Source organism: Danio rerio, chromosome 15 (assembly GCF_049306965.1).
Source record: "Danio rerio strain Tuebingen ecotype United States chromosome 15, GRCz12tu, whole genome shotgun sequence".
Lineage (NCBI taxonomy): Eukaryota > Metazoa > Chordata > Actinopteri > Cypriniformes > Danionidae > Danio > Danio rerio.
Window position 1 is genome coordinate 36084629 of NC_133190.1, and position 23449 is coordinate 36108077.

The window sequence follows — 23449 nt, forward strand, 5'->3', positions numbered from 1 at the left end:
TGACGTCATTTTACATAGTTTAATTAAGAATCATTGTCTTTTTGTCATTATTGTAATCAGGTACTACAAAAGCAGGTCTGAGAAAATCAAACCCAAGTCAATTTGTCCATCCTTTAAAACAAGCACGTAAAAATCCATAATATTACACCCATTCGTGGACAAAGATTATTAAAAGAGAGCAAAGTAGACCCAGTTTACAACTGAGTTACATTTTGTACCATATGAATTACGCTGATATCTGTGCAGACGGACATATCAAACACATGAACGCAAAATGTTTGTACTACATGAGTATTTAAATAGATATATATATATAGTCTATACAAGATTTACACACGAATACAAACACATACATGGAGATGCAGTGCATGCATGTGCAAATATAGCTTTCTTTTTTGCTTTAATTAAATAAAATATAAGCTTCCCAGAAGCACTTAAGAGCTTAGGTGTCCTATACATTGTATAAGATCATATAAAAGAATAAAATAATTAATTATAATACAAATAATGATAGTTACAATAAGAGTATATTTAAAAATGTACAAGCTGAAGGTATATTGGTGAGTTGATGATTTTCCTGGTGAGTTTATGCTGCCCATTGTGCAAAAGGACATGAATTTTTTCAGTTTTTATAGTCACTCAACTGAGATTTCACTTTCCAGGATGAGAAATCGGCTCAGATTTTAGTTTCTGGACCCTCTGTATGGATTGGCTGGAAGGAATTGCGGATACGAGCAGCTTCGGCTGCGCAAAGGTGTCCAAATGCTTTGTTGTACCATTCTGGAGTTCTTCCCCTGAAATAAAAATAAACACAAAAAATGTGAGAAACCTCTTTTCTATCATATCTTTTTATATTATCAATCTTACAAGATGTTTTTAAGCATAATAACTTTTAGAAACCATTCTTGCATGTCAATTTTGTGCTTCATACATTTTGTTTATAAACTGTATTTATAAAATTAAGATGAATAACAATCAGTGTATACAAAAAGTGTAGCATACACTGACTGGCCACTTTATTAGGTACATCTTACTTATTGTGGGTTGGCCCCCCATTTGCCTTCAGAACTGCCTTAATCCTTCGTGGCATAGATTCAACAAGATACTGGAAAATTCCTCAGAGATTTTGGTCCATATTGACATGATAGCATTCCGCAGTTGCTGCAGATTTGTCGGCTGCGCATCTATGATGCAAATCTCTCGCTCCACCACATCCCAAAGGTGCTTTATTGGATTGAGTTCTGGTGACTGTGGAGGCCATTTGAGTACAGTGAACTAATTGTCTTGTTCATGAAACCAGTCTGAGATGATTCACACTTTATAATATGGTGCGTTATAACATGGTGCTAGTAGCCATCAGAAGATGGGTACACTGTGGTCATAAAGGGATGGACATGGTCAGCAACAATACTCAGGTAGGCTGTGGTGTTGACATGATACTCAATTGATACTAATGAGCCCAAAGTGTGCCTAGAAAATATCCCCCACACCATAACACCACCACCAGCAGACTGAACCGTTGATACAAAGCTGGATGGATCCATGCCTTCATGTTGTTGATGCCAAATTCTGACCCTACCATCCGAATGTTGCAGCAGAAATCGAGACTCTTCTGACCAGGCAATGTGTTTCAATCTTCCACAGTCCAATTTTGGTGATTCTTTGAGAATTGTAGCCTCAATTTCCTGTTCTTAGCTGGCAGGAGTAGCACCCGGTGGCTTCAGAGATGCTCTTCTGCATATCTCGGTTGTAACGAGTGGTTATTTGAGTTACTTTACATAAGCTAGAACCAGTCTGGCCATTCTCCACTGACCTCTGGTATCAACAAAGCATTTGCACCCTCAGAACTGCCGCTCACTGGATACTCCCTATTTTACAGACCATTCTCTGTAAACGCTAGAGATGGTTGTGTATGAAAGGTCCAGTAGATCAGCAGTTTCTGAATTACCAATAACCATGCCACGTTCAAAGTCACTTGAATCACCTTTCTTCCCCATTCTGATGCTCGGTTTGAACTGCAGCGGATCATCTTGACAATGTCTACTTGCCTAAATGCATTGAGTCACAGCCATGTGATTGGCTGTTAAGAAATTTGCATTTATGAGCAGTAGGACAGGTGTACCTAATAAAGTGGCTGGTAAGTGTATAAGAGAGTCGTTTTACAAAACATTTTTGTTTTAATCAATTTTGAAAAAGTGTAGTTGCATAAAGTTTCATTGAAACTATAAGTGTATTAGGGCATCAGTGAATGTTGAACTATGATTTATAAATTCTGTACAAGTATTGTTCATGTTAGAAAATACAATAACATTAACTAATGAAACCTTATTATTGATTGGGATACTTCTGATTAATTTATCATTCATTAATAAAAATATTAATTTCTTTAAAAAATGTATAACAGATATGGTGCTTATGGAACAATTTTGGTATTATCTTGGCAAGGACAAAGAAAAAAAAAACAATAAATACATAGTAGAAAATTAATATGAACTAATTTATATAACCTAATGAAAAAAAATGCAAGCACACTGACAGGCATTCATTTCTCCTGTAAGTGTGTGTGTGTGTGTGTGTGTCTCACTCAGCCTATATATCTCCATGCACTCACTTGAGGTCGACTCTGCAGATGTGTGTGAGTCTGGATTTGCCAGATCCGCAGGGCTCCAGTAAGTAATTGGACTCCATCACTATGGCTCTGATTCCTCCGACAGGTGGACAGTCTTCATGCTCGATGGACACAGACACCAGAGAACACGTCCCTCGTGGAAGATCCGTCCTCCACGACCTGAACACAGACATTACAGCTTTATACCACTCTCCCTGCTGCAAATTAAACCATCTATCCAGCTAATACATTTCAGCATTTACACTCTTTCTAACAAATTTAATTAGCTCTTTATTAACCGGGCATTGATGTTCAGTGTGTAAGGATATTTGAAAAGAATTGTAACTTAATGGATTTGTTTTATTTGTTAAATATAATATAATATAATATAATATAATATAATATAATATAATATAATATAATATAATATAATATAATATAATATAATATAATAAAAAAATAGAAAAATCTAAATATAATATAATATAATAATTAAAATAAAATATAACAGAATTATAATAAATAAATTATATATATATATATATATATATATATATATATATATATATATATATATATATATATATATATATATATATATATATATATATATATATATATAATAAATTATAATAAAATAAAATTCAAAAATGTTTCTTGAATTACCAAAAAATGTATGATTATATATGAATAAAATATATAATTAAAAAATTTCATATTTATTTTAAACTTGTTTTAAATAACACTAATTTACTTTCATTACCAAAATGAAACAGAAAGAGCCATGATGGTCGCTGTTTGAACGGACTTACCTGAGCACCACAAAGTCTCTGCTGGGATGAGGAGGCATACAGTTGAGGACATACTGAAACACTTCAGTCTGCCGGTCCAGAACCTCACTCACTTTCCAGTTCATCAGATCAACGTCCCACATGTGACGTTCCCGAAGAACACGGTTCAAAACCACAGACGGAGGAGCCTCCACCTCTACTGAGACCCGCCAGCGGCGCAGAGGATTCCCATCACCCACCTGGAAATAAACCACAGACGATTACTTCATCTTTAACATTCAATTCAATTCAATTCAGCTTTATTTGTATAGCGCTTTTACAATGTAGATTGTGTCACAGCAGCTTCACATAAATGGTCATAGTAACTGGATCAGGGTAGTGCAGTTTTTAGTGATTAAGTTCAGTTCAGTTTAGCTCAGTTCAGTGTGGTTTGAAGTCATTACTGAGAGTCCAAACACTGAAGAGCAAATTCATCGATTTGATATCATTAAAGTTCCCCTGAAATTAAAATCACACTCTATTGAGGGTTAGTATCAATATGTCTTAAAGAGACAGTTCACCCAAAAAAGACAATTTTACACACCCACAAGTGATTCCAAACCAATGAGTTTATTTTTTCTGTTGAACACGAAAGAAGATATATAGAAAATTGGTTAAAACTTGTAACCGTTGACCTCTATAGTAGAAAAATCAAATGCAATGGAAGTCAATGGTTACTGGTTTTCCTAATTTTTCAAAACAATTTCTTTTGTGTTCCACAGAAAAAAAAAGTCAAACAGGTTTGCGGAAAATGAAGGATGAGTAAGGAGCCTTTATTCTTCTGTGTGGATTTAAAATCCAATAACGAACGCCAAACTGTTGATCATGATCCAGACAGTCTAGTTTAGTGTTAATGTCATGTGAACCTAACCTCTATTGACTTATTTTTAAAAAGGGTGAGGAGGTACTTTATAGTCCCACTCTGTCTTTAGATTTTAGTTATTTTAGTTGAAATTAAAGCTGCGCATTTCAAGGTACTACAGTGAAACTTTAAATTCAGCATGAACTAGAAGTTGCTGAGACTTTTTTCAGTATGTTGATGAAGTTCTAGCTCAAACTGAATATTGAGTAGTGGGTGGGGCTTTGTTTTGTGTATCATTCCCTCATAGGAAGCTAACAGAAAAAGGGGCTGGGTTAGGAATAACGATAAGCAGTTGCTATGGAAGCCCTCAACTTAACATCAACAGAAGGATTGCCACTCCAAAGGCAGAAACAAATGGTCAGACTTTGATTGAAGCTTAACAAAAACATTTTTTATTGGATTATTTTGCACAGATTAATTATTGACTTTAAGAATAACAATGTGAGCTGGCAACATAAATATTGTGGATTTTGAGTCTAAACGAATGAAAAAGCCTGGTTTTCTTTATTCTTACTTTCTTATAGGACAGCTCGGTGTTGCCGGTGCTCTGGCAGGACACCCAGCCTTTGGCCTTCTCCCGTGAGTCTTTGAGGAGACCCTGTAGTCTAGCCTCCATGAATGCAGGCCAGGAGCCTTCATCTTCCCCATCATCTTCCGGATGCTGCCGCTTGCACAGCTCCTCAATGGTGGGAGCCTGAAGCTCGGCCTCCACGTACGAATTACGCGACTGTGTCACCATTTCGTGAGGAATCTAGGGGAAAAAAGGAACACAAGTTAAATGAATAGGCAAATGAAAAACACATTTCCACTCAGATTAGGGGTCCATGATGGTTTTCTTGGACACTTTCGAATTGCATTCAAATATGCCTCATGTGAAACAGATATGTGTCTCACCTCAAACAAGCGATTACACTCTGTGATCATGTGTGCCAGGCCCTGCGTGGCAGCCAGGTTTTCATTCAGGTCCTTTTGGTCTGGCCTCCCTGTGGCATACTTTTTCTGCATGTGCATAGCTCTGCAGACAGATTTGGAAATCCTTTAAGATTATATCATTTAAATATTAAAACAATCAGTTGTTTTTAAAATGTATTTATTTTCTTCTTATTATTATTAACTACAACGTTAAAATAATCATTTTAAAAGGCAGAAAATACACAAATTAAATGTATTATTAACATATGACAAAGTTGTATGACATTTCCAAATGTCCAAATACAGTTATCGTATTGATAGATGGATGTTATGGATGAACTAGAGCTGTTGAAATATACTAGTATTCACAATGATTTTGAATTATTATCATTATCATGTTATTTGGGTTATCATGATATAACTATATTGACTATAATATGATATTTGATACTAAAAGAATTACGAATATACAGTACATAATATGCCACACTGCCACATTAGCAATTTTTTATTATTTATTATGTAATTTAATTAATATATTATTTATTTTATTTTTGGCCATAATATTGGTGAAAGTCCATGGTTGAACATAACTTTACACATCACAGACAATCAAAAGAAGTGTTTTCTACCTTGGCGTAAGATTGTCCTTCTTCAGGATGTTGAGATGAAAAAGTGAAGGTGCCAGACACACTGCCAGGTTCATGGGCGTCATCTGATTCTCTTGAACGGAGGAAGTGACATCACTCAGGAAGCAAAGCAGTGTTTGCAATACCTCCCTGTTTTCATCTGACATCAGCATGATGGCCGCCTGCACAGCCTGTAAGCGCTGCTCTTTGGGCACATCTGAAATGGAAAGGAAAATTGCTTGCATTTATTTTTCTGAGAGCAGGAGAAGGGTGGGTGTTAAAGTGAGAGTGTTTCTTACATTGGTAAATGTGGAGGAAGGTTTCACCCAGTTTGCTGGTCAGAAGTGGCTCAGGCAGATCCCTGAAGAACTGTTTGACCATGTCAGCAACATCATATGCAGACTGATCTTCATAGTTAACATCATCTGGAGAACTCTCGTTCATCTGTCGGAGTGCTTGGATACGAGACTTCACTCCTGATTTGCGAAAAAGACCCACCTAGGAAACAGAAGCCATATTATATATTGTTTTAGTTCACATTTCTACATATGAAACAATTCAAATACAAATTTATTTAAAAAAAAAAAGAATACTTTAATGTTTAGTTTCTTGTACTGACTGACCTGATCGAGGCATTGGCTCCTGAGGTAGCGCAAAGCCTGCTGCATGCCGAGAGGTAGAGGCTGACCGAAGCGTTGTACATGCACAATCAGCGGGACTCCAAACACATTCTTATCTTTATAGTCTGGAACCTTCATCCTCTTCATAAACTTTGGCACAGACCTGACACATTCAAAACACCACGCTTAGTTAAATACATATTAGCTTCTTCTATAAATGTCATCACTGCATCTTTTATATTGTATATTTAGAGAGTATGAGGCATCGATACAAGTAAACAAATCATATCAGAGTTTTGCCTGCAGTAACAATAGTGACCAAAAGAGGGCGGACATGATAATATTTACTGGTGCTCCCTCTCGAGCTACAAATGACACAACCACGTTTTAGAAGGATGTTTCAGGCTACAGTAAAACAGTAAAATAAATCTCATAGGGTCTGATCATTTTTCCAACAGATTCTTACCAGGTCCAGCCATGTTTGTTGGACATGGAGTACTTCTCCATGATGGCAGTGAGACGGAGCAAGGAAAATTTTTGTAGCAGGCTGAGCTGGGCTGCAGATTGGCTGGTGATCTGGAGAGAGGCGACTGAATGGCTGAGGCGGTTGGAAATCTGGAAGCTGGGCCATCGCAAGCTAAACACAGAAAGGAGAAACATGTTAGAGATTCTCAACTGGGTGCAAATAAATAATTAAGCAACCACCTAAACTTGCATTTGGACCAGAGGTGTCCATTAGTGTTTGTGGAAAGTCATTGGCTGTATCTGAAATCACCACTATACCCTTAAATAGTGCACTATTTTAAAGAGCAGCCATTTGCAGTAGTGTCTAAAATCATGTTGGACGTTCTAAAGTGTACTCAATCAATCCTACAATGCACCACAATAAGAACAGCTATAGAATACTTATAATGACTTGAGGGAGTTTGTGCGCTGAAAAATTTTCTGTCTGACAACAAAATAGCATCCACAAAAAAAAATCTGTTGGTATAATTTTCTAAAACAATATTTAGTTGTTAAATTAACTTTGTATACATAAAATTTTGTTTGCTCCAATACCTAGACAATTTTAGTGGACTAATGAAGGAAATAGATAATGAGTGTATATGAGGCAATTACAGATACAGTCATTGTCTTAAAATGTATTATTTCATTCCCCATAAACGAACCTAAACCCACTAATGCTAAGTTCAGACTGCTCGATTTAGCCCTGATTTGGACTTGCCGACATGTTTTGAGAAATCGCTGACAAATACCGGAAATCACAGTCAAATCGGTGCTCGTTGACGTGAGTGACAATCACACAGTACGAACTATAAAGCATGTGAAATGAGAGAATCGCAGATGAGTCGCCCACACCAGTGAAATATTTGACATGCTAAATACCTGGAGCTGTCAGCGATTCAAATCATGCTGTGTGAAATATGTTTTGTTTGAAAATAACATCGGTGATTACCTACAGCCAATGACAGAACAGAATCTGTTAGTATGGGTAACTGCAGGCCAGCGGGAGGTGAGTGGAGAAGTCAAAAACGCAAATTTTCAGTTTATTTGGACCCAATAAATATAGGAAAAACTAGTGAAAATTTGGCAGGAGCACCGTGTCTGTTTGACGTGTTATCTGAGCAATATCACAACCAAGTCATAAAGAAATAGTTAATTCTCTTTAAAAGCCAGGTGAGCAAAATAAGTACATATTCTAAAGCTTAAGCCTTCTTTTTCCATTATGTAGTAAATAGCGAAATATATATTATGTGACTTTGCAATGTTTCCATGTCACTTCTCAATTTTCTTTGGTTGTGAGATGTAGTGACAAAGTTGTTGGCGATTATTCCTATTTTAAAGTTTTGCAGTGTGAAACCTCCTGTCCCTGATCCATCCTACAGTGAAAACACAGCACCAACAGAACGCTAACCTAGATAGTCATTCAGTGTGAAAACATCCGTGACACGACTACTTTGAAAGTCATGCAGTCTGAACTCAGCATAACCGAGGTCTTAGTCTCACAGGAACCTTGCAAGTAAGTGTGACAGAGCTGGTACGAGTTAAACTCTAAAGGACAGTGACTTTTCAGATGCAGGATCTGACATTTGAAAGCTAAAACTTCTGCATAGTTTTTGGTGTCTTACTCTCCAATCTTAACTTTACAGTTCTGCATGCAACACTTATAGTGAACATAGCTCTAAATCTTACCGTTTTGGTCTGGTAAGTGAAGCACCGACCCCAGAGTCTCTCCTTTCCCTCATTCCTGTAGATTCTGTTTCATTAAGCGACACCCCATCCCTCTCTACATCACTGGGGGTAGCCTGACCCTCCAGCACTGAATGTCCCTCAAAGTCCAATGTGATCTGGCTAGATGACTGCAAGTCGTCTTGCCCCTCGACATCAAGATCAACTTGCCCCTTTCCTGCATTTTCACTATTAGGCAATACATTTTTGGACCAGTGGTCCACAATCTGTTGCAGTCCGTTAACATGTTGCAAAATATCATCCAAATGTGGGAAAAGGTCTTCCTTTTCCAAGTCTATAAGGTCGCCAGTGCTGGCATAGAGGTGCGAGCCGGGTACATTGTCATAAATGCTGATCCGACTGCCTCGGGTGCAGCACTGCGTGACAGGACGAGGTTCTTTGATGCTAGGTGGACGCTGGACATCCGAGTCCATGCTTGCAGAGTGCCAGTTGATGGAGGTTGCCGTCGAGGGTGAAAGACTCTCAATAGACAGAGCTTTGGGAAATGTTCCAGGCTTGTGATCTTTAGGAATATGCACCACCAGGTCTTCATAGGACCGGAACTCGTTGCGGCGGTTCTGCTCGGCCACACGCTTACCTTGGATGAGACTGGAGAACACATCCAAGTCCTCCAAGTACATCCCGCTTCGTTTGTGATCAGCCCGGTGGACATTGCGTTCCTTCAGATTTGGTGTACTAACAGCACTCCCGCTCGATTGACTGCTGCTCCCTTCACTACTAGACTGGGATAGCAACATCCCTGAAGGTGGTTCCGCTAGATGCACATCTCCATTGATGATCTCCACACAGCGGAGAGTTTTCACAGTCTGAGGTTCTTGTTGGAGAACCGGGGCACTTATAACAAGACTCCTGTTCCCTCCGCTACTCATTGCTCCCCGTAACTGTAAAGCTTCCATGCGCCTTAGGAATTCTTTAGCTCGCGTCCTTCCTCGCTTGCCATGCTTTACAGGCAGAGAACCATAGCTTGAAAGATCAGATGAGAGATGGGCCATGCCAAGTGACGTGTGGTCGGGCATGGCTGCAGAGTCCGAGCAGGTGCGGTGTGAACTGTCCGAGTCTTCTGCGCTGTGAGCACGAACACCACCACTTCCACCGCTGCTCTCGCTGTGAAGAGAAGAGATCTCCGGCTCGCTCAAGTCTGTCAGAACACTCTCGCTGCTGGTTGTTGTCCGCAGGGCAGAGTTTTCCGCAGGTTTCCTGTTTTCCACACCCCTCAGCAGACAATCAATGTCTTGAAGCCTGGACCAGCGACGACTGCTCCATTCAAAGGTCCATTTGTCACTGATGGCAAAGAGGTCATCTTCATCTGAGTCTTCGCTCTGCAAGTTAACAACAGAATTAATAAATACTTTCTTTTTATTGCCTTACCTTTTTCTTTACAACATTAACAATTCAGCACAATACTTGTCTACCATCCCAATCCTTCAAGAAAAACTTTCTTTCACCCTTTTTTTTCCTTTTTCCTTCTCTACAATCCAGAACCCCTGGAGCTAACAGTTTAGATTCACTCAAATGGCTTTTTCTTGTTTTGAAAGGGCACATTCCTTCCTACGTTGAATCATTACATAACCAGTGTGATATAACACTGTATATCAGTTTCTATTCTAGTCTTTAGGTGGTACAGTAAGTGATACTGTACATAAAGAGCAAAAACAGTTGCATCAATTAACACAGATCGTGACATTTTCCTATAATTAAGCTTATTAGGAATAGAATGCCTGTAATTTTCTTTCTGCATTACACTGTGGCAATGATGATCACTTCATACTTACAGGCATTATTACAATACCCCTAATTATTTCCACAAAACTACTACAGTATAACATGAAATCGATTGAACTATGGACATACACAAGCAGAAATGTTGAAGAAATGATGCATCACTTACTTTTTTCTTGGGAAGATTTACATCAAGTTTCATAGAGGCACACTTGTTCAACGTATTCAGTCGCCTGAATGGGACAAAAAGTAGAAACAAAAATATTAGAATCCCTTTCACTTTGACTGCTTTTATGTTGCATTGCTGATACCGTGGTGATGTGGACACAATATCAGCACAGTTTCTGTGACCATCTCTAATATAATCAAGCTATAAGATCTATGTCCCTGCTATCCAATGCTTGGCTCTGGTGAGCAGCAAACCTAATTAGGCACAATAATTGGCCAATGTCCTACTCTCTCTCATGGTGGCTTGCTTTTAATTGGCAAAAGCTTGCAAGCTGCAGTTGTCATGGTTTTCAATAGCCCTCAAGAGCAACTAATGTGGTGTTGATTCCAGCTGCCACATAGTCACTCATCCAGGTCTAAGAGGCCTGTTTTCCCCCCTCAAATTCACAAAACCATACAAAAACGGTAAGAGCTTGCTTTTCTTTGATGCCATTCCCAAAATGTCTTGATAAATAGGTCATTTGTGTGGTCCCTCAAATATGAAAAATGATTTTGAGGTGAAAGTGAAGCAGCTTCCGGAGTTTTTGACAAAGTGGTGGGCTCAAACGGCTCCTTTTTGATCGCAGAGCATTAGTTTCAATTTTGACCTTTTACAATAAATACATTGAATCAACACTTTAATGTATCAGTATTTCCAATAGATATTTAAAAAGATAAAGTCTTCCCATAGATATGGAACCATTAGATTTATAACAATCTATTGGTACTGTAAAGGGAAAGAAAAGAATAATGTGGAAAAGACGACAAAACATTGCGTGCCTCAAGCATCCACTGAAACCGAGCCACTGCTTCTGATGTAATAATCATGACATTTTATGACTCTTTTTATTGTTCAACCGTCTGTGTGTGCTATAAAAATAAAGACTGCAGATATAAAGCATGAATCGCAAAAGTCTGCTACCTAATTTTAGCTATGATGTAAGATTAAGGCAGGGGTGTCCAAGCCGGTCCTGGAGGGCTGGTGTCCTGCATATTTTAGTTCCAACCCCAATTAAGCACACCTGAACAAACTAATCAAGCTCTTTCTAGGTATACTAGAAACTTCCAATCAGATGTGTTGAAGAAAGTTGGAGCTAAGCTATGTAGGACTCCGGCGCTCCTGGACCGAGTTTGGGCACCCCTGGATAAAGGATTTGAAATATGGTTGTACATATTAAATCAGTAATCAATCATTCATTCATTTTTCTTCGGCTGAGTCACTGATTTATCAGGGGTCACCTCAGCAGAATGAACCACCAAATACTCTGGCATATGTTCAATGCAGCCATTAATCAGTATTAACAAATTAAACATTGAGAACTAGTCCCTAAAGCTAAAGTGTTTAGCTTTCATTGTGTTAATAAAGCTTACATTTCTTGTATGTTGGTTGAACATTGCTAGTTAACGAGACTAAGTTAATGAATTTGGTAACAACCCATTAATTACAATTGACAGATTTGTGAACTAAAATCAGCAAACTGCAGAGAGTAAAGTGTCAGACAAAGGTTAAAGATGTTAGCTTTGTCACTGGTGCTCGCAAACATCCGCAACTAACTGACTCCTCCGCACTCTTACTAGGCATGTCGTGCTAGAATTGTTTACCAAGTTGTTCCCCTCCGGGGGATGAAGAAAAGTGAGAAGTCAGGGGGAGAGGTGGGAATGTCGGACATTGTTTCCCACACAACAGTAAACAGGTTTGGAATTTCGATGAGTTGCTTAAGGGTTGTTTAGAGTCACAGTAGACCGGCTTGAGTGCACCCCCTTTGCCCCCAGTGCTCTCCTACCAGAGCAGTATCCAAGGCAACCAAAGTCACTGGAGGGCTCTTTTCATCTTAATTTGGGAACTCAAATTCAGTGTCTAAACAAAACGAAAAGCTAACTCATTGAGAACATTCTGTACTTAATTTCTGGGGAAACACAATGAGTGTAATTTACAAACTTTATTGAGTCACTTGTTGCTTTAATCATGACATTATTTACTCTACTATTACAAGAAGATTGACATGAGAGAAAGTCCTCCAGACCTGAGCTTAATTGATGCAATGCATGAGGGAAAAGCAGACTTTTAGGACTTGTTGTCATTACAGATGAAGAGGACTTTGATAAACCTCAACCACTACAAAATACATGTTTTGAATATGAAATAAAGATCTAAACCCTTTCATCCATTAACTTTATTAACACTCTTGTTTTTGTAAGTGGGATATGATTCAGCATTTCTAACATCCTCTCGGTTACTATTGTGCCTCTTGAGGTAAGGGGAGTAAAAATGAATGAATACTAGAAACTCATAGACCGCTAAAAATATTAAAGGGAATGTGGAGACAACATAAAAAAAATTTTTATTACTTTATTACTTACATTTATGAATAGAAATGTTTTATTTTTTTTAATAAAGACTTTTTCTGATTCAAAATATAACAAAAAAAAAAAAAACTCCCATTTCTTATCTCGCGCACACGGACCTACTTGGACAACACTGGAATACATCACATCCGGTCGGCCGGTCGCATACAGTCTAGTCCCAGGAGTTCAAATATTTCAACAGGTCCACAGCTCAATTGGAATTTCCGCATACAAAGATGATCGGAACTCCACGCAGCTCCCAGACTACTCTTCATTGGAAATTAATCACTTCCGGTCTGTCGCTTGTCGTTTGTTATGTGCAGTGGAAAGAAGGCTTAAGGTTTACTTTAACAGCTCCTACTAAGTGGATATTTGGTCTATGTGGCTTTCATTGCACTCACACCTCTAAAATTCATTTCCATTTAGTTCACACCACCAAAATAGCCCCTTAAGTTCTACTGGTCTGGAGTGAAATTCAAACTAAAGTTTTGGGCCTGGGAGGTAACTGAGTTAACAAGGCTGCAAAAGACCCCATCCCTTGATGAGCATAACATCTTCATTGTACTCTCCTCCTTAAGCCTTACTCCTGCCATGGTCATAACATTATTGTCTCCCTTTCTGTCCTGCTCTAAATGTAACCCCGTCAGTCCTGCACCACCCAACCCACTCCGAGCTGGGATCGAACCGACAACCCTCCACATGGGAGTTGGTAGCTACAACAAGGAGGCTAAACACTATGACCGTAACACTCACCCCTAAACCTCACTCTCATCCTAGTCACGGCACCAATAAACCCCGCAAAGTCCTGCGCCACCCAATCCGCTCCGACCTGGGATTGAACCGGCGACTCTCCACATAGGAGTCGGTAGCTCCAACAAGGAGGCTAAACAGCATGACCTCTAGCGTCTGTTGCAAGAGCACCTTTAGGAGGTCAGAAGAGTGAGGTTTACCTGCACAGCACTTCACTAGATGGCCTCAAAGACCACAACCCCTAGCATTAATCAAAATTGTGTCTCTTAATGCCAAGTGAGTATGGTTTACTTGCACAGTTCCTGTTTGCTGGTCTCGATTGCACTTTACTTTCAACTGGGTCACGGCACCAATGTAACCCCGCTAAGTCCTGCACCACCCAACCCGCTCCGAGCTGGAATTGAACTGTTGACTCTCCAAATGGAAGTCGGTTGCTCTAACGAGGAAGCTAAACACAATGACCCCTAGCAGTTCCTGTTTGCTGGTCTCCATTGGCTTCACTTTCAACCGGGTCATGGCACTAATGCAACCCCACCTGAGTGGGATCTGATCCAGGGTTTCCAGCAAGTCATGATAACAAGGACATTAAAGACACAAATCTATAGTGTCAGTTGCTGGTGCATCTCCAGGGAGTGAGGTTTGTACAACTCCTCTTGATGGCCGCCATTACAACAACATGGTTCTAAAAGTATTTTTTCCTCTGTTTTATTGCTGCTGTTATCTGTTGTATTTATTATTTATTATTAAGCTTAGGTAGTTTCAATGTTTCTCCAAAGATATGGCTTGATTTCTTCAGGGTGTCGAGAAGACTGTAGATACAACACAGTTCTTACCGGCATAGAGGTTCCACAAGGTCTTTGTCCAAGAAGTCATGGTCTTTCTTCACAGGAGAGATGTCAATGGGAAATTGAGAATCTGCAAAGAAACACAGGCGTATCCCATTTCAACAATCAAGTCCATTACAGTCCAATTCAGGAAAAAACAGATGTCTTTTAAGCACCATAACGATTTCCTTCTGATTCGTTAATAGGCCAATCTTGCATGTTCACAGTGAACACAGAGGAATCCAGGCGCCCACACTCTTTAAAAAAACCCTGACAACACATTCTTTCCAGAGCGATAGCCAAGACACAGAGAGTAGCTAACTTGTTTTAAACTTCCAGATGCTAATAAAGTGAGACAGGGTTTGCCCCCCAAATTCTGAGCTTGGCTTTGAGAAGCCATTACGTCTTCAACTGAGTATAGTGTCCAACTTATGTAATGGGGTGACTGGATCCAGACCCCGCCAGAGTTGACATTCCACTAGTACAATTAAATGTTTCATCATATTTTTTTGCCTCTGCTGAATGAAATAAGTAAAATCACAGATTCAAAGAGAGACACTGTGTTCTGGTTTTAAGCTGCTGGATATTCCAAAACAACACTTCTGAAGAGATGCATTATGGAAAGATTCTATTCTGCACTTTGATTCCATGACCGCAAGTATTATTGTCACAAATAAACAAAGAAAGGATTGTATAATAAAAGACCATCTATTTTGCTAAAAACTCTATATTGTTTGAATTATTTTTATGCTCCAAAACATCTGATGCATCCATTTATAAAACTGTATATTATATTATATTATATTATATTATATTATATTATATTATATTATATTATATTATAATTAATTATATTATATTTAATTTTTATATTATATATTTTAAATGAAAGTCTTATAAATTACATTTTTATTATTATTATTATTTTATTTTATTTTTTTGGAGGGGGTGGGGTGTTTTATAACTTTAAATAGACAAGTAACAGAGAACAAAAAAAAAAATCTGGGGTTTTTACTCCTAAAACATGAAATGAAACAAGTGAAAAAACTAGAAAGCTCATACAATTTCATCTAAAGACCAACACTCCAAGATCAAAAGCACTTGCCATGAGCGACTGAAAAAGGCAGCGTTTTTTGCGGCAAGGTTATTCCCATGACCTCTGTCTCTCTTTGAAGATGTCACACTCTATATGTACAAGCGGTACCTCTTAACCTGAACCTGTTTGACCAATGACCTGTACCTCCCAGCATTTCAGATGTAGGGGGTATGAATGCTCTGAGTAAATGAGGCCTTTTTCTGAGGTGGAACGAAACATCAGATCACAGGGAAAATGAGTGAGCTTAAACTAGCTAAACAACATGAGGTCTGACAGACATTAAAGCGCCCATTTAAACATCGGAAACCACATCCCACATTAAAAGCTTGTTTTTGCCCAAAATGACACTCATTTTGGGAACAGGTTGACGTCATGCGATTGTTTGGAAATCTGAATGAGAGTACTAACCGCTCTTTAAACAGTTTAAATCATACTAAAAGTCTAAGTTTTTGATCAGTATGACTGTTAATGGTTTGAAAGATGCCTATTTTACTCATCAAGGTTGAATTATTTTATAATAATTTAACTGTTCTTAATTGGTGTAGTTTAAACTGTATTAATAAAAGTTTTTAATTCAATTAAATAAACTTTATTGTCTATCCCACAGAGGTTAGAAATTTGTCTTTAGACATAGGCTCACAAACAACAGCAAAACATAAATATTCTTACAAAATTATTTAAAAAGTCACATATTTATATATATATATATATATATATATATATATATATATATATATATATATATATATATATATATATATATATATATATATATATATATATACACACACATATATATATATATATATATATATATATATATATATATATATATATATATATATATATATATATATATATATATATATATATATACACACACACATATATATATATATATATATATATATATATATATATATATATATATATATATATATATATATATATATATATATATATATATATATATATATATATATATATAAAAAAACAATGGCAGTGGGAATAAATGTCTTCTTGCACATAGGCTTTTTTGCTAATTATTTTTACCATCTGCCAGATGGAAATAACTTAAAGGAACCATGTACAGGATGGGAAGAATCTTCCACAATAGTGGAGCTTTTTCCTTTTTTAACTGCTATAATTAAATTAGTAAGAAGAATTTGTCTCCAACCAATTATTTTACTCGCTACATTAACTAATCTTAAAGGGACTAAGCCAAAAAGAAATGAATGAATGAGTTTACTAATCTTAAAAGTGTATTTTTACTTTTAATAGAGAGGGAGTTAAAGCAGGCTACAATCTTAAAAGTAAGGGCGGATTTAAAAGGTGATTTATATACAACAATCAAAATGTCCTTCTCAATATCAAAATTTCTCAGTTTTTTCAACAAACTCAACCGACTGACCGATACCCTGACCCACCCTCTACTCCAAACCCAACCAATAGTGTTTTCAAAAGCAATCCAGAAAAAGAAAAGCCACTAGACGAACTGGAAACAGCGGAAAAGTGGTCCACACTGAGATAAATGGAAGCCTTGACGGCATCATACCGCCCTGTATCGTTCATTTTAAAGACTAAATGCAGCCATGCATAGCTCTGACTACATAATTCTCACTCTCCAGAAATACATGGCTTTCATTTTGGGTGTAATAACATTTATGATCCCTACTAATTGTATATTTTCGTGTGGTGAAGCGTTACCTTCAAAAAGTTGGGCGTACTGGGGGAATCCTGCTGCCCGCAGCCAATCACAAGCTTCCTTTGCCTCGATTTCTGCAACACAAAAAGTGTATACTTGTCAGACTCATAAAACATGTCTATCTGTTTAATATATAGACTTCATAAAGACAAAGAAGAAACAAGATTAGAGAGCTCCAATTTCATGGGTCGCTTCGAACTTTGAGATCATAATGACCACATAATGACAAAGTCAGGCATCTTTCTTAAACGGCTCTCCAAAACAAAGCCAAAGAACTTCATATTCACATGGATATTTTCTGCATAGAGTAAATTAGCATTCATAATCCTGTCCACTTCAGCATTTCTTAAGATAAGGAACATTTGCTGTTGTTGTTACAAATATTACACATAAAAAGCATTGATTCAACTTTTGGCAGATTTATTATTAATCAAGTTTTATTACTCTTATTTCCACTGTTAATGTATTTAATTGAATTATAACATTTATTTAATGGTAGATATTAAGAATATTTACTTGTAATATTTTAATATAACTATATAAATTAAGCACAACTAAATAATAACAAACAATTACAAAAACAAATAATAGAATAATTTCTTCTTATAAAAAATATTGTTTTAAATCATTTGTAAACATGTAATTATAATATCTCTAATATACTATACAGATTTCCTATCTTGTTTTAAATGGATAGTTCACGTAAAAAAAAAAAAAACATTTTCTATTCATTTACTCATTTTTATGCATTTCTTTCGTCTGTCGAACACATGACAAGATATTTTGAGATTGGTGGGAAAATATGGAGAGCTGGAAGGGACATGATGGTGTGGAATAAAATGGGTGGAAGAAAAAAAAACTGAGTGATAAGAAGATATATATTTATTTAAGTTTGACAAACACTTCCTGTTCACTTCATTCATGTCAACCCTCCCGTTTTTGCCGGGATTCTCCCATATTTTACCATTCTATCCCTCTATTATCTGTCATTAAGTATTTCTCCCACATTTTTTGATCTTGAAAGCTCGTTGAAATTAATATAAAAATGTCTGAATTCACTTTCTTTCCATCAAAGCTGTGTGTTGATCATCGCCCTTCATATGCAACCTCTGAATCAGTGAATGGATGTATAAGCGCTGACTGACGGATGTGCTCTGTATAATAAACTGATCCCAGATCAGCTTCTGTACACGGCATTTAAAGAGGAGCTAAAGTGCAGGACACTTTGGGATTCAGGTGTGCATTTAAGCAGACAAATACACTTAATAATATGTAAACATGTCCGCCCTCTGTGTTTTATTTTAAACACACTTAATTTTCTCCTAAATGAGCACAAACTGTATCGAAAGTTATCGAATGCTTTCATTATAGATCTGTGTATTCTTACAGTGACACCTCTGTTATCAAACAAAACAAAATAAGAGATTCATTTACTGCTCTTCACTTGTTTAACAACAGAGGTGTCCCTTTAAATGTTTTGAAGCTGATCTGGGATCAGTTTATCATACAGAGCGTGCCCGTCAATCAGCGCTTATACATGCATTTGCTGATTCAGAGGTTGCATATAAAGGGCGATGATCGTCGCACAGCTTTAATGAATAGAAAGAGAATGCAGACTTTTTTATAGCAATTTCAATGCTTTTAAAATTAAAAATATAAGTAAAATATGGGAAAACACTAGATGATAGGATGATAACAGGATAGAATGGTAAAATATATGGGAGAATCCCGGCAAAAATGGGAGGGTTGACGTGTATGAAGTGAACAGGAAGTGTTTGGCAACAACAGTTTTGCGAGGGAACGCAAAACCTATTTGCGAGATAACGCAAAAACTTTAAAAATATATATCTTCCTATCACTTGGTTGTTTTTTCTCTTATAATTTTTTTTTTCGCCCATTTTTTTCCCCACAATTACATCCCTTCCGGGTCTCCGTAGAAAGAAGCAGCCACTGGCATTCACAGTGAGAATATAAATACTATGAAAGTCACTGTATTTTTTTATTCTTCCAAATATGATAACATAATTAAAATTTTTGCGTGAACTAACCCTTTAAGAATGTTCAAATCATCTTACTACAAAACCAAACTACAACACTGACACAATCTTGCTGTTGTTTTGTCAATAAAACTGTGTTGTGTCCAACCAATGAAGCTAACACACATTTTCACAGACAGTTATCATGAGAATTATATTTAGAAACACTTGTGTGCTCTTGGACAGGAAGAGAAGGAGGGAGATAGCGAAGAAAAAAAAAAAAGAGTGAGCAAGTATTACATAACAGCATCAGTTGTGTGTGATTTAATTATGTTTCTCTTCCTGCCGCTGCATGAACGAGGTTATTCCTGTAGGTCAGATAATACATAATAACACAGTCCTGCGAGCCTGTAAAGTCTGCTCATAATCCCACATGATAAAAACCAGGACAGCTCAAGATCTTTGGGATTAAGTGATCAGTTGCATATTGGCATTATGATCCTGTTCATAAAGCAGCAGACCTTTACGTGACGTGTTGCAGTTAATGGAGGGTTAACAGAATGTACTAGAAGACTGTTTGGGATTTTGAGCAGTCAGATTTGGAAAAAGAATATAAAAAACCCCACTGGAAACTATGTGATTCCAGAAGGGAAGGAACATCATATTGATTTATAAGGGCTCTGAACAAAACAACCAGAGCTGACCACAGCAGGTCAGAAACACTCTGGATATTAAGGCAAAACAGTACATAATATTTAAAAATAAATAAATAAATAAAATCTGAAAAAATATCAATTAATTCTTGAAAGTATCTGCAATAAAAATCGAGAAATGGAAATGGAGATTATTGCAAAAGTCTACTTTTTTGGGGGGGAAATATATAAAAACCTACATTTAAAGGGATGGTTCACCCCAAAAAATACAATTTACATCATCATTTACTCTCCTTTTACTTGTTGCAAACCTTTAGTAGTTTCTTTCTTATTGTTAAACTAAAAAGAAGATATTTTGAGAAATGTTAGAAAGCGGTAACCATTGACTTTCATAGTTTTTTCTTTTTCCTAATATAGATGTTAATGGCTAACGCATTTAGTCATTCTTCGAAATATATTATTTTGTGTTCAATAAAAGAAAGAAATAATGTTATGTTTTTGTAATTTTTTGAGCGAAAGTAAATAGTGAGTACATTTTCATGTTTGGAGTAAACTATTTCTTTAATAAATCTCATATCCTCATGAGATTTCGGTGAAATAGAATGTACTTCTCAAATAAAAAATAATATAAATAAGTATTTACAAAAGCATATTGATAAAGATGATGATCATTCGACTCCCAAAATTGTATATATATATGACAAAATTGAGAGAAAATTGAAACAAAAAAAGTTATCTGAACAAATAAAACTTTTGGGAGAAAAGAATATATAACTAATTTCATAAGACACATAAAAACCTCAAACTGTGCTTAAATATACTAATAAACTATCTGCCAATTTCAGAAAAATTACTTAAATTTTTCTCATCCATTTTAAACTATATAAGCTGGGCCATTCACGTCCTTTTACGTGTCAATAATTGTTCAGTTTGTGTTATTCTCAGAGAGAATTTCAAAAACATCTAAGACAAGGTGAAGACTTTCTGAATGACAATGACAAATTCCAACATAATAATACACAAAATGTAATAGAGTCAGCCAAAGACTCAAGAACACACTGTTTGGAATTGAAACAGCTCAAATCTGATATTTACCAAACAATATAAGCACATAAGCGCATACTTTCCATTGTTTAAGACTGCACTGCATTTCAGCCAGCTATCGAGTTACTCAAGTTCACTGACAAACAAATCTAACACCCAGTAAACACACCGTAAAATTCACATTCAGTTCAATTAAAATGTTTTTTTAAGATCTGTTCTCAATACAAAACATTCCCTAAAAAAACTGTCGAACAAACTAGAAAAACGCTTATATATATATATAAACAGTGTAATTAAGTTATGATTTTGTTTTTTACACTTATGAAAGAAAAGTTTTGCTCAACAACGACACAATTATTTGAGTAAAAATACAAGTAAAACTATAAAATTGTGAAAAACTATTAAACTTAAAATATTTTTATATACTTTGAACAAGTAATTTATATCTATTGTATGAAAATAAAGCTGCTGAGGAAAACCAATGGGAGAAACCAAACACAAGTTTAAGCAAATCCATATAATTACTAAACACATGATTACACTGCAAAACCTCATTAACAGCGTCTGTATTTTGTCATTATCAGATTTATTTTGTTTATTTATTGTTATGAATTTCATTCAGGAAACTTGATCTTTGCTATTTCGATTTTTGATGTTGAAAATTTAACTCCTCAGTTTAACAAAGTGACTGTGTTACCATTTTAATAGTTTCAAACATTAAATTGTAAAATAAATAATACAGAAAGTTAGGTTCTATATGGAAAAACAAAACTAGCCAGTTTATTACAAGGTTTTTGTACCATAATATACAACACCAACCCAGACAACATATCACTGAAAACTATTAAATATGTTATTAAAAGCCACTTTGTTAATCTTTTCAACATCAAAAGCTGTTGGAGGAAACATTTAGGTTCCATAATGCAATCCAAAAGAAGAATACAGAGAACTGAAATCTTTTACAGTGTATCAGGGTTTCTGCAGGTTTCACCAAGTTAAATTTAAGACTTTTCAAGACCATTATGAATAAATGTTAGACTTATACAAAGCTAAATGCTAAGGATTTAACATCCCAGTTAGAAAGATTTTCACTTACCCTATCAAAAAAATATTCAATTTGAATAAATTTAATAATACAATTATAATACTAATTTTTCTTTGAATATTTTTTATTAATTTTCAAATACATCCATTAACAAACCCTAAAACCCTTAACAAGAATGGAACAAAATAATTTAACAACAATAATTTAATAATAAAAAATATTGATCAGGTCAGTATCCTTAGCAGTAAATAAATGGAGAACCTTTAACCAAAATGTTTCTGTAAGGAAAGTAATTAAATGCATTTTTTTTTCTTAAATGTAAAGTTTTATTGAGATGGAATGTTGGTGGTTATATTGGTGTTAATGGCCAGATTGGTAGATATCCATATACAAAGGAAAACTAAGACCAGTTTAAAATAAAGATTTAAGGTCTAAAACATAAAATTTCAGTAGATTTACAAATTTTTAAGGCCTAAAATTTAGTTTTTAAAATTTAGGACATTAAGACTTTTTAAGACCCCGCGGATAACCTGATGTACAAATCACCCCCTACATCTAAACATCATCAAAAGAGATATATCTTTTCCTAAATCCTTCAAGATCTATAAAAATCATTCTCACCTGATTCAGTAACAAAGAAATGACTGCACAAAGTCGCTTTCAATAATCCAACAACATGTAAATATGATCCAGCTCAAATTCCAAACACATTCTGAACCTCTTCCAACCCTGCCTGATGACCCTAATCATGTCTCAGAGGGTGTCCTGTGGGTTACAGGGTCTGTGCCCATCCTCTGAGTGTGCGGAGAAGACGTCAGAGCGAATCGCCTGGGTTTTCATTCATATTGACAGTAGGATGGAAAGAATTCCTGCGCTGCCTCCACCCCACTAAGATTACCTTTCTTTTGTGTCGCCTCCTTTACCGAACAATACGGTTTGTTCAGTTCAGTAGCTCCTGTGAGATGGACTAAATGCTCAAATGATATAAGACCGTTCTTTATGAGCGTGTCACGAAACTCGGTCTATAGCAGGAACCTCTTTTCTTTCTGAGAGATGTAAACAAATGTATGTAACTAGCAGATCTGTTGGCAAATATTAGCAGATGAAATGTCCTTGAGGTTTAAAACCCTACGATATGATATGAGTGTACAAATATTTGATGCTATGTATTTTTACAAGGTCATGTCTAATAGTGTTGCTAAAAAACTGCCTATTAGTTCAGTAACACAGAATTGACAATTTAGTTATATAATATTCTCTTAACCCTTTTACATGTAATAATTCTGATTAAGTTTGTAAATTTGATCATGATTAAAAATTTTCATGGTTATGCATCAGTTTAAAACGTAACACACCGCAGACATTTTTTTTCT

At 36.1% G+C, this 23449-nt stretch overlaps 1 protein-coding gene across 7 annotated transcripts in view; it reads right to left on the reverse strand.

Annotated features, from left to right (window-relative positions):
• The window catches only part of stard13b (StAR related lipid transfer domain containing 13b), a 173797-nt gene continuing 150348 nt past the window's right edge, over positions 1-23449 (reverse strand). For 6 of the 7 annotated variants that reach the window (XM_005157638.6, XM_073923834.1, XM_073923835.1 and 3 more), the window contains 13 exons: positions 17361-17432; positions 14567-14648; positions 10600-10663; positions 8655-10030; positions 6928-7098; positions 6465-6624; positions 6141-6339; positions 5845-6058; positions 5195-5315; positions 4815-5051; positions 3421-3638; positions 2612-2788; positions 1-794 (listed from right to left, as the gene is read on the reverse strand). In XM_005157638.6, coding sequence (XP_005157695.1) covers positions 677-794; positions 2612-2788; positions 3421-3638; positions 4815-5051; positions 5195-5315; positions 5845-6058; positions 6141-6339; positions 6465-6624; positions 6928-7098; positions 8655-10030; positions 10600-10663; positions 14567-14648; positions 17361-17432 — 3209 coding nt within the window. In that variant the 3' untranslated portion in view covers positions 1-676. Of the gene's footprint in view, positions 795-2611; positions 2789-3420; positions 3639-4814; positions 5052-5194; positions 5316-5844; positions 6059-6140; positions 6340-6464; positions 6625-6927; positions 7099-8654; positions 10031-10599; positions 10664-14566; positions 14649-17360; positions 17433-22697; positions 22832-23449 lie in introns of those variants that run through there. The other variant, XM_009291826.5, reaches the window with a different exon arrangement.